Source organism: Aphelocoma coerulescens, chromosome 13, assembly GCF_041296385.1.
Source record: "Aphelocoma coerulescens isolate FSJ_1873_10779 chromosome 13, UR_Acoe_1.0, whole genome shotgun sequence".
Lineage (NCBI taxonomy): Eukaryota > Metazoa > Chordata > Aves > Passeriformes > Corvidae > Aphelocoma > Aphelocoma coerulescens.
The window spans coordinates 12,066,523-12,079,612 of NC_091027.1; the positions used below are offsets into that span (position 1 = coordinate 12,066,523).

The 13,090-nt window shown below is 36.6% G+C and overlaps 1 protein-coding gene across 6 annotated transcripts in view; it reads right to left on the reverse strand.

The window, feature by feature from the left end:
• Positions 1–3,133: 3,133 nt before the first annotated feature.
• GABRB2 (gamma-aminobutyric acid type A receptor subunit beta2) overlaps positions 3,134–13,090 on the reverse strand; it is a 156,407-nt gene continuing 146,450 nt past the window's right edge. For 5 of the 6 annotated variants that reach the window (XM_069028963.1, XM_069028962.1, XM_069028961.1 and 2 more), the window contains exon 11: positions 3,134–9,215. In XM_069028963.1, the coding sequence (XP_068885064.1) occupies positions 8,868–9,215 (348 nt within the window). In that variant the 3' untranslated portion in view covers positions 3,134–8,867. Of the gene's footprint in view, positions 9,216–12,745; positions 12,797–13,090 lie in introns of all 6 variants that reach the window. The other variant, XM_069028965.1, reaches the window with a different exon arrangement.

The following is a 13,090-nucleotide window of genomic DNA, read 5'->3' on the forward strand; positions in this document are numbered from 1 at the left end:
AGGGCAGAGAGATGCTCGTCCCTGGTCTCCCCTTCACTAGAGTACGGATTAATAAAGCTACCTCGTGCGGAACAGCTACACGGGCCTCTTGTCTCTCCCTGGTCTGGCCTGGAGGCTGCCCTGCAGAGCTGAGCTGAAATCATGAGCTGACAATCATTAAAGAGCTGACAGCCTCTGCACGGGCCCTCCAGCTAGCAGCTGAGGGAAGACACCAGGGAAGGCGATTCCTTTTGGGACCATTTCTCTGGACCAGTCACAGCTTCCTCGGTCAGAGCTACTGACCCACACCAGCTGCTATAAGACTCTTCAGAAAAGATCTTTGAGAACATTTAACAATGAGCTCTCAAAGGTCACAGTCCAGTTTCATGTCTGTTTAGGAAGCAGCAGAATTCAGATGTATCAACCAAGCTCAGAAATGTGAGTATGCATGACCATAAATACCCACAGTTATACACAGAGCTCTGGCCAAGTCCTATCTGAAAACAAAACAGCACCAAAACCAAAAATGTGCAGTTTACATGATTTAGTTTTTAAAGTGTTTGTAAGGGAACCTGAGCAAGCTTTGTTTCCTTGGCTATATTCTTTCCAAAAAAGAGAAATTTTTTAAAAAGTGGTTTCAGCTGGAGCCATGCCCTTAGTCATTGGAGTGCCAAAATGAATGCAGTATGTCAGCTCTGACAATCTGTCAGAAAGAGAAAAAAAAAAAAATTGTACCCAGAATAAGATGTATTCAAAAGTTTTACCCTAACATCAAAACAAGCACTCCCCCTCTCACCAGAAAAGCTGGCTCAGAGTCTCAGCCAAGGGAAGCACATCTCCTTTTATATAAGCAATTTTCATCACCTGAAGAGTCAACCCACATTTCTTGACATAACCATCATTTTTTATAAATATATCCCTTGACTAGACTCATATGAACACCATAATAAATGAGTTGCTCCAGACATCCCTTGAGAATAACAAGTATTATGAATTAATAATGTCATGCTGGTCATTAATTTTGACAACCACAGAATTTATGTTAGTGAACATACTTGCTATGTAGTTGTAATGTTATCTTTATTTAATATGAATCAGTTACAATGTGTTAGATACCAATTCCCATTATTTCACTTTTTCACAGCTGTTCAGTATTTGGCAGATGCATAATTTCATTCTTTAAAATACCGATTTTCCTTTTATAAATTAAGAACTGTGATGTCCAATAATTTCTCTCGTTTTGTTAATTTTACATTATCAAGATATATTCAACAGTACAATTTACCCATAAGAAGTTGCTATTAAAGTTTCTAACTTGCAGTCTAGTAAATTGAGTTAAGGAGAGGCCATGTTACACATCATGAAGTGTTAAAACTCAGAGTAAAGGAAATAAATTATTCAAATACCTTATAGTACTAGCCTTATTTTTGTGCCAGTTGATTTAACTCCTGCTATGATGTGATAACATAAAATGCATTTATAAACACAGACAAGTGAAATAGTAGATACACATTTTTGATTTGGAAATTATACTCACCAATTAATTAGATATAATTATCTTTAGTCTCTGAAATCATGAACCAGTCTTAAAGTTGAAATACTTTGCTTCCTAGCTTTTAATAATCCCAAAGGGGCAACAGTATGTATATTGCAGAGTTGTAACAAAGTAACTGTGCTGACATGTCAGTCTTTTTTCAGAACTTTGCTCTCCTTTTCAGAAGCTTCAGAGGAAGATGTGATATTTTAAACAGTGAGGGAAGCAAGTAATATTTGATCTTTCCTTAACAGGCTGGAATATTTTACTTCTCATGTTCTATGTCTTCTGACAGAGTCAGCATCCTGCGCCCAGCAGCTCCTCACCTCAGTACCAGCTGTAAGACTCAGGTCTTCCCATCTTCAACCTCTGCTCTTTCTCTGCAGGATTGGTGCCCTTTATCCACAGAAAAGAGAGACAGAACAGATCAGTCATTAAAGCAGTGCTGTTGTGGGGCTGGTACAGAGAATAGCCAGGTGGACAACTTCAAAAGGAATTACCAACTGCTGTCTGCATTTCCAGACAAAAATGAGAATTTGGCAGTTTTAGCCTTTAGCAGCCTTTTGTCTGATGGCCATTTGTTCCCTTTTCTGGTACTCCATCTGCTCCCCCTGGTTGGATCAGCCAAAGAATCAACTGTGGGAATGTGCAGCTAGAGCTACCAATAAACACCCTGTAATATCCCCCATGTAGTGATACTTGGGGTTTGGAAACACAACTATGTATTTCCTTTTATTAGAGCTGGGGCAGCAGAGAACAAAAACCAATAGACATGAACTGTTCACTCAGCAAAGCCAGCAAACAAGTGGAAGTTTGAAGTACATTTAAGGCTCAAGATTTCACTAAGACAGAAAGAAGCAGCAAAACCAGACCTGTATAGTGGACATTTTACATCTTGGGAGCACAATGAGAGACCCAGCTTCTGATCCCTGCTATGGCCCTGTCCAAAGCAGTCAGAGCCTCTCATGACCCTGCCTGACTGCTCTCTCCTCTGCTCTGCTCACCTTGTTCTTCAACTGAACCGCTCCAACAGGAAAATCTCCTAAATCCACCATCCTGAAAGGGACAATAATTTGGTCATCCAGAATCTCTCCTGTTAGATGATAAGTAGGAAGAGGAAGGAATGAAACTTGGGACTTCCACATCTCAAGTCCCCATATTCAGATTTAAGACCATTTAGACTGTTTTCTGTAAAAGGAAATACCATCCCCCTGCAAACAGACCCTTCCATATTTCTGTAAGGGGGACACCAGCAGCTCACCATCAGTAACAGATTCACAAGAGCTGACTCTGAGGAGGCATTACTGAACTTCTGAGATTTTCAGCTGTTTCACCTCCTCTTAGCATTTCCTTACTGACCAGCACCAGGCTTCTCACTGTACATTGCTTAAACTCCCTAGACACTAAGTCCCCCAAGGGCTGCACAGGCAAATTAACACCATGTTATGGTTCCCCCTTCCCACCCTACACCTATATTTCACGTGCCTCAACACCCAACTTCTGAGTCCCTTTCTGACCCAAACTCAGAGATACTCACTTCAGATGAGAACTGAAAACTGCAGCTTTGAGAAAAGAGCCTGCCCAACAAAACACAACTACATATACATATTTTAGGTTTTCTTTATTTATATTTTTTAATTCAAGAATTACACACTAGCCAACATTATTATATATTTACATGCTGAAACTGGCTGCAATAATTTTAAGTTCAAGAAAATATCTCTTATGTGCTACTCATTTACAATCATCATTTTACTACCTCATATCTCCCAGAGGTTAGTAGTCCTTTTGAGAAAGACATGAAGATCTGATGCAATGATATCCACTAGTATTTTGCATTTTCTAGCCATTGGAAAATGTGCATTATGTGCATATAAGAAAGGCTACAAGGTCATTAGTAAGGCTGATGATTACTACATTGTGAAATAAATAATACTAAGTAAAAAAGATAACTCAGAACTGTGCAAAGACAGTACTAACAGAACCATTTAAACACCCATGCCAATAAAAATGTGATAGAAGTCAAATCATAGGCAGTTTGTCAGAATTAATTATGTTTCTAATGTTCTTTTTGTCTTCAACTGAAAGCAACAGGACAGACCATGAACCATACAGCTTGATGAGTATCTGCCAAATGACAGGAACAGTGAAAACATACAAAAATGCTATCAAATTGGAATAGATGACCTCATGTCTGAAAAACATTAAAAAAATACAACCCTTAGTATGAAAGTAGAGGTGAGATTTTTCATCATTTTAGTTTCATTTTTTGTCAAAGCACTTACAAAGAAAATAATTGTATATTTATGAAATGCTAGTGTTGCATATTCTTGTAGAGATGATACATTTCAATTTTATATTATGGATATTTAAATTATTACTATTTTTACAAAGTAGAATAGGGCAGTCCTTTTGATCAACAACATTCCATTTACTTCTTAAAAATTTAGACAAAGTTCCTAGTGCATTTTACTAAGCTTTACCTTTGGTGTTAAGCAGTGACTTTAGATTTCCCTTTTAAGCAATTTCTGAAGTGAAGATTCTTTGGCTTTGGGGGACTACACTATCTGATGACAGTCACAGATCCTGTTTTTTTTTTTTAAGAAAAATATAAGTCTACTATTAGATACCATAAGAGATACAGATTTCAGAATCAGACAGATGCAATATGCAGGCTTCTGTAATGAAATCGCCAACAGCTGAATTCTCACTTACCCTGAACGCCTTCACCTCTCCACTTACTGGAGCAACATAAAGGTGCATTATTGTAAGTGAAAACCAGGCCCTGTTTGTTTTAGCTAATCTGAGTACCGAGTGTGTGGCCTGAACATTTTGACCATACAAAAGAATCAACTGCGCCAGCAGGAACACTGCCACGGTGGCTATTTTACACTACAGCACTTCCTGTACTATTTTATATCTGGAGTCCAAATCTGTTTATGCAAAAGGGTGTTTAAATTACTCTGCTAGAGCACTGCAATTATTGTACTTAGTAAAAAAAAAGTCACTAAACAAATACTGTATCTATCGACTGCTCATTTACAGCTTATTTAATTATTTACATAATTTTAGGACACATTAACCTAAACCATAAGTAGAATTAGCTTTTTGCCTTACCATAAAGTACAAATTAGAAGTTAAAAATGTTTAAGAAATCTGATAATATTTACACATATTCAGCTTAAATTATGGTTGCTCACATTGTATGTTCTATGTACACATACCAAAATGTTATGATCACTACTGATATAGTATTGTACCCTGGCCATCCCACCCTAGATTATTTTCTAGAAATAGTTACTATTTTTGCCTTTTTTTAAATCTTGCTTCCCTAAGGAATTTGTTGGTTTTGAAAACTTACTAGTGGACAATGCTGTTATAAAAAGAGAGAGAAGAAATAGGCAAGCAATGTGAGGACTAGTCTAATTCCAGATGCAAGGAGGTACAGTACTATCATCATGTCAAATGGTGCAATGCTCCATATGAATCATAAGCATTGATCTGCTGATATAGAAATGCCCAGTTACCCTGTATAGTAAGTTGTTTGGTTTTTTTCTAAATACATTAATCTTTTTCTTTCTCAAAAATATATTCATACACTGGTTGATGGTAGAAACAAAACTATTATTAGCTTATTCCTTTAACACACCAACATGTGAATGTGTGTGCATATATATATACTCAGCACATGTATATATACACACATATGTCCATACAGACATTTGGGGGTATGTCCATATGCCCATACAGTTGGAAAATATTTCACATCTCTTCACTTACGTTTAGTACTGTGTTATAGGACTGGAACACAGTCTAATAATTATAGTGAAAATTAATTGAGGTTTAATTTTAATGCATGTTTGTCTGAAATAAATAGGATATTTCCCCCAGGTGTAAGACCACCACTCATTTTCTCTATGCATTGTGCTTTTGTACCTTACAGATTTTATGTCCTTTTTATTAAAATGTAAGAACTCTCTGAAGAACTCTGCCACATGCTGTTATCTAGGACTCTGCTTTGCTCCCCTGGGAATGAGAAAAAAATGGTCACAATGTCATTGCTTGAGTCTTTCTTCCCAGTCATTGAACTGCGATAGGAGAGAAACATAACATTCCTTATGCAAACACAGAAATATGTTGCATGAATTTTCAGTTCTGAAAATGTGTATCATACTTATTAGCAGTCATGTACAGTATATATTTACAGATTGAGCTCAAAGATTTCATTAAAACTGTGCCATGTTATAGTGATAATTTGCCCATGAATTTAACAAAGATGAAAAACACCTTAATTGCTGGCTATTATTTCTAATAGAACAATAAAATGTGCAGCTATAATTATATTACAAGTTTTATCTAAATTATTAACTTTGCTATTTTTTTTTATTGAAACCACAACAATTAACACAATTAAAAAGATCTAGAATATTCATTTTCGGTCAATTCTAAGGTAAAAGCAAATTTATTCTAGTTTACCTGGAGGGTAACACATAGCACACATAGCAAACCCTGTATCTCAAGTACATTGGCAACATTTCTCACTTTCACTCAAGTATCTCAGGAGTAAGTGCTCACCTTGGGCTCGAGTTATGCTTTTTCCTTGACAGTGCCTCACCAGCCTTTCTCACCCCTATCTTTTTATATCACAGTGTTAAGCCTTAGTACAAAATGATAGAATCTTTCTCTTTCACTAATTTTATACATCACATTAATAGCCAGAAGGACAGGGTAAAAGCAAAAGTGCTTCTTCCCCACAGATAATTTATCTTTCCTAGTGACACCTGAGCAGAAACCAAACATTTTCTTTCACCCTCTGAATAGCAACATCAGAGAGTATTATGGCTTGTACTTTAGCTTCAGAAAAGTGAATGTGCAGTTCCAGGATTCGATCTTTGTGGGTTTTGTAATGGCTGAAGCAGTTATCAATGCAGAGAGTCAACATATTCCCTGTAGGGTTTTATATTTGATGTGTATCAACCACAGACAGGCTGTGAGCTCCCTGCAGTCACACTCTGCTTCTGTGAAACAAAAAAAGGAGCTGGCAGCAATTTCTGAAATGAAAGAAAAGCTTGTACAGAAGCATACTATAAGACTGCTTTCATTTAGTATAATTAATACCTTTTTTAAAGAACAGATTTTGAAGAGAAATACTGAATTTTGATGTGGCTCCATTCCTTAAAATTGGGAAAAAAATTCCAACATGACTCATATCTATCAGCTGAAATCCCAAGTGCATCTAAAAAGGTTATTCCGTTATTCATGAAATGCAGTCAAAAATTAATTATGTGAACAAAGAGCAAAATTTTGACTTGTAAAGCTAATCGTGTGAGGAAAACTTGTCTCTACATGTTTCAGAATCTGAGCGTGGAGGCTGTGTGTGAATGTACACAACTTCCTGGCAGGTAGGGTGTACTGCAAATCCAATCTCAGGCTCCAAAATGATTTTCTCCCATTTGAACCAGAAATAAGCATATGAAGTGCTCCAAAAAAAAAAGTCAGAATATTTACCTATTAGTTCCCAGAACTATTCTCCTCCTATTACTGTCATTCACTGTCAAAGGTGGGGGGAGGGGGGAGAGAAACAAAAATAAAAACACAGAAACTTGTAAGAAAATTACTCTTTTAAAGTAAGAACAAAAAGATTAAAAAAATATTTTATGAAAAATATTGTAAAGAAATTTTTTAGTACCCTCAAAAACCCTTATACTCTCTAGTTTCTTTCAACAATTTGTACATGGATGAGAGGTAGTATGGAGACAACAGATGTGGCTTTTGCTTCTTGAAACATTGTGTCAAACAATATTGGGGATCTGAGCTAGTAAAAGCCATCAAGAATTTTTAGTTTTTATACAGTCCTTGTGACTGCTGTTTTCATTACAAAAGAAGTCCCACAGTGGAATAAGTGACAAAATTTTGACTAATTTTTTTTTCTATTCTATTTTGCCTGTAAAAATAAAGCTCAATGGAATGGAAAAACCTCACCCTTTTAATTCAAGGACTTCCCCAAAGAAAACATGAATTTTTCTAGTTTTTCAGTGGAAATCACCCTAAAGCAGGAAACATTCAAGAATGTACTTAAACTCTTAAAGTGATTGTGACTATTTTCTTTCCTTTAAAATAGTGCATTAAGGAAAACAAAAAGTGAAATGGTATTGCATAATCCAGACTGAGAAAACACCCTGTCAGTACTTCTTGTACAGAAATACAGAAATATATATGCTCAGATCTCAACTGCTGAAAGAGGTACAGAACCTTTAACCAACAGCAGGAAGCATAATGCTGGAAAGATGCAGACTTGGAAGAAATCACACAACTCCACATGGCTATTTCAGACTAAGGTATGTACAACTGACAACATTCATCTGCACAGTGTATATATATATCTATATATCTATATATATACACACACTTTTTTATATATGTAGCCTCCTGTCTCCTTGCCCCTGCACTTTGTAATTGTGCTGTCACTCTCCCTGCCCTAGAGAAAGGCAGTGCACCACTGGTTTTCTTTAGCCATCTACAGAATTACTATTTGGGCAACCAATTTTGGCACTTTGGACAGATGATTCCGCTTCCTCGACACAACCCAGCAGCATCTACCCATTCAGTGCTGATGCATTTTTATGCCGTCCCTACATTCCTCTATTGATCCCAAACACAGTCACTGTTACTGTGAGCATATGTTCTCTCTTTAAAATACAAACAAAACTAGTGCTTCTTGCTTCAGCTTCTGTGCAAACAGCCAACCCCAATATTATCAGTCAAAGGTTTAGTTCTTTCAGTAAATAAAAGGAAATTCCTGAATATGGTTGGGAAACCTCTGACCATGATCATCTTGGAAAGATGATAGGCACTACTTTTCAAGTTTACACATTGGAAAAGTAAAATGCGTGTTTCATAAGCATGATAACTCAGTACACTCTCTTAAGTGTAGATGCATCCCTTGGATATGCAGTTTCCCTAGGAATGGCATATTCTGCTGTTGAAATTAAAACCTGTTTCTCAAATGCTGCTCTATAATTTGTACCACTAAACTCAAATGGCCATTAAAAAATAAAGGGGAAAAAAAAAAAAAGAGTGAGGGACAACGAGACAAGTGATTTAAAAAACCCAATTTGCCTTTACACTCAAAATGCTCTTATATTTTGTAAAGAGGATATGTCATTACTGCAACTTAACATATATATGGTTTAGCAGATCAAACCATTATAAAAACAGACCATAGAGTGGGCCAGCAACTAAGGTGTTTTAAAATAACTTTTTGTCCTGAATAGAATTTTTCTAAGTCCCACTTTTGGCTGTACAACCTATTTGAAGAGAAATCCAGTTCTTGCTTCCTGTGTGGCTTTGTTTCTTAGTTCACATAGTAAAGCCAATAGACAATATTGAAGAAGGAAAAAACAACAGGGAAGAATATGCGAGACCATCGATCTATGGCATTTACATCAGTCAAGTCAGGGATGGTGATTTTCAGCTGGGATGCACGTCTCCGTAGCCTGCTTTTCTTCTGTGCCACGTGTCGCTCCAGGGCGTTGCGGCCGAAGCTGTGTCTGGGCAAACCGGCTTTCCTGTACTGGATGCTCGAAGTGTCATAGGCCAGCATTGTGCTCCTAGGGTCCCCAAGCCCCATCACAGCTTCGGAGGCAGCCATCTCATTTTTAATTTCAAGTGTGCTCAACAAAATATTTTCATGTGGATCCATCTGTAAAAAATAAGATAGTAGATTTAGTAGGAGATAAAGGAAGCCCAATCAGTTGCAAACTGAAGCCATGCTGATAAGGGCCATATCTAACATTACTAATTTATTGGATGTCAGCCTAAAAGACTTTAAGCATAGCTGTGATTATATTTATTATCATTTATTTGTGAGCCCAAGGAGAAATAGGGCCAGTATAGTATTATTCAAAAAATGGTATTTTCCTAGACCCGATGTTCAGCAAGCACAAGCAATACCTGGGAACAGAGGACATGCTCAGCTCCTGAAAGTGGAATTCTGCCACTGGGTAGGATATCTGGGGCAAATAGTAAACTTTACGGGGGTTTTGGAAGGAAATCAAATGGAAAAGAATCTGCTTTGTTTTGTTTTTTCTTCTTTCAAATGAAAGCTTTTGCTCTGACATAAACTTCCAGTATTCGCAAGGTCTCTGCCTCTATAAATGAGGTACAGAGCACTGCACAAAAGAACGCACATTTTAGGTCCCCATATTCCAAACAGGAGTGCCGGTTACTTGGGGAAAGGCAATGGCATAGTCTAACTATAGCTGTGTGGAAACTCCATGCCCCGGTGCTAATAAATTTCATAAATACAGTGCATGCTGTGGAGACCTCACTGCTGGAATAGCAGAGATCTGCAATTTCAAGCAAGGAAAAAAATATGCAGAATGTAATCACATCAAATGTACATTGAACAGTTGTTTCAATGGGTAGATTTAACTAATATGCATTCTTTAAAGGCAATTCAGTGAAAAAAATATTAAGGCAATATTGTAAAGAATCCCCTTAGACAATCAAGAGGATTTCAAAGATAAGGAACTAAATTCTACTCTTAGGCAATCTGGAGTACATCTTGATTGTGGTAGGAGATTTTAAAAAGAATCCATTTATAGAAAACAAAAGTTATTTAGGAAGTTCTAATTCTTCTCAGCCTTCCCTCTAAGTATGTACTTTGAATTGTGTGATAAAAGATTATAATTAACTAAAAGTACTTTAAAAACAAGAATAGATAATGAGAAGCTAATTAATTACATTGAATTGGTGATGGTAGCAGAGATATACTCCAGGCCAAATAAGAGAAAAAATTGTCCCAGAGCTCCTTTAAGAATAACTCAGCCACATTATTCATTTACCATGTACAGAATATATTCTATGATTATTACTCAAAGTACAAAAACTGTGACTTTTGTAGATTTCTAAACAATAACAGGGTATTAGTGTATTCTATAATATTTAGAAACTAGCTGTCAGCAGCTGGTACCTCCCTGCACTGCCCAGCGCAGACTGTATTGCCATTATTAAACCCTCTACGTAATATTTACCATGGCAAGGTGAGAGAACTGGGTTTAAACCAGTTGCTTTTTAGTAGCACCCCCTGCACAGTGTTATGAACTGAGAAATAAGATGCTCACAAAGGTACTTTGGACCTACTGAAACACTGTCATTTGAGTGATTACATCTGTTCAAGATGCACGAAAACTGGCATTGCTGAGACGCCAGATTTCCCTCTCTCTCACTTTTTTCTCCCCAGTCTGTGAGTTTGCACCCCTCTAGTTTAATTATATTTTAGTTTTAAATCAAATGTCATGACTCAATGTGAACTTTAATTTTTGTTTGCTTTTCATCAAAGCCACATGAAATTTTTGAAATGCCTTGCGTATTAGGGAGATCAATCTTTACTTGAAAAGCACTGGAAAAATGGGAAAGTTGAGCTGGAACTCAAGAAAAATTCCTTTAAGAACTCTATAGAATGATATTGAGCATAGTGAGGGAACGCTGCTTCTATCCAGGAAGGCCATCAAATCAGTTCTCATCTGCATGGGACAAAACTAAGGTAAAAGTAGTATTCTGCTTTTGTAATACCAACAAAAGCGTATATCTGCAAAAGGTTTCAAATAGATCTATGAAACTTTCTCAGGATGGATTTCAAACATTTTTGTTCTAATGAGTGCATATTTAGAAAATTCTTTTGTGATTTTTGGGATAAAATGTAAGGGGACTAATTTTTGTTATTAGATCTCAGACCAATTGTAAGACTCCCAGGGTCCTAAAAATAAAACAATTAATTACAGGCCCTTGGCATTCATTGATCCCAAAATGTCTAAAACCACAAGAGGTAAGCTTCCTACATGAGGGGTGCAAAGTCATTTGGAAACTACATCTTCTATATTTTCATATAACCTCAAGAAAAGAAGTTTTAGTTCCAGTGACATCAGGGGAAGTTTGATATAACATCCACTAATGTAATGGGTTTACCCCTTAGCCCAGAGGCTGGGTTATTTCATGTCAGTGTTGTGCATTCTAGGATACTACTTTTGGAAAGATTTTAGGGCAAACAAATTTTTTTACATCTTAAATCTTCTTAGGATGAATCTACTTTAAGCATTTTATCCTTTTGATCTGTAATGATATTAGAAATTTGAGTGCTCTTTACATATTTGCATACATTCTATGCAACACACATGCAAGAAAGGCTATTTTAGTCTGCTAGAGTTAGACACAGACATGTTTTAGTGACATCACTCCAGTTAACTTTTTTTTCTTAATGCAGCAACATGCTGCAGATATCTGATAATCTTGGAAGCAGTTTGTAAGATTAATGATGCTGGGCAGAAAAAATATTAAGCAATGTTCTAAACTATCTTCTGGGGCAAAATGTCTTCTTCTGTACATATCACACTCAGAGTTGAAGTACAGCATTTTTCAATATTTCAAAACTTTTTCAGAAGAAATAATGCAAAATATAGTAAATATTAGTGATGGGCGAACCTTCAAGTGTTACAATACCCAGGTAAACACCACAAAGTTCAGGTGTTTCTTGAGCACAAATTTGACCCTCCTGCATCTGGAACAATAAATTCACCATAAGAATAACTTCATTTTTTCATGCTATTTTGAATTTCCAACCCAAAGGAACTCCCAAAGTTCAAGGAAGGAAGGAAGGAAGGAAGGAAGGAAGGAAGGAAGGAAGGAAGGAAGGAAAGAAGGAGAAAGAAATTAACTCTTCAACCTTTGACAAAAGGTTCCCTGTCAGATTAGAGAGAGCTGGGAATGTTTTTTCCACCAAGTAGATTCGCCCAACTCTAACTAAAACATGCTTTTGTAATGAAGTGATGCCTGAGATAGAATGACAGTGAATTACATTTATTGTAAGCACCACCCATTCAAAAGGATCCCAAAGCGCTTTACAAGCATTAGAAAGAAGAACCACTTCACTTCCCAGTGAAGCACAATCACCTCTGAGGTGAAATGTGGTGACTGACAGTGCATAACAACACACTTTATTTTAGTTGAGGAAATGGAGAATGTTGTAGCCAATTGAAACTATGGGGTGGGTGAGTGGTGGTGGGAAATGTTGTGTAAGCAGAACAGTTACATAAATTGATATTTGGCCAGGTGCTTGGAGTTGAGATGACCACACTATAAAAAAGTGCCATGGGATCGTTAACGACCATAACCGGTCAAGACCTGAATTTTAAGTCTCTGAGGATAAAAACATTAGAAAACAATGAAAGATACCTTTGTTGAATACATTTCTGGACAATGATATGTGCCAATTATTCTTCTGTCCTGTAAGTTAATAAAATCAAGACCAGTTTCCTTAGAGATAAGGCAGCTATTATCTTTCATTTAAAATTAAAGCACTGTAGGGTAATAGTAGGACAAGTAATTAAAATATATAGGGACCTCTAAGCCAACAATTAGCATAGGTACATTCTGGCTTCAGAGGTGCTATTACTGCCTTGCTCTGCTCCTCAAGGTAACATAATGTGATGTAAATGTATTTTTTCCAACTGGTCATTTGACCAAGGAAGATATGATGATATGAAAACAATTATTAAAATTATTCTTGGGGGAAAGTAA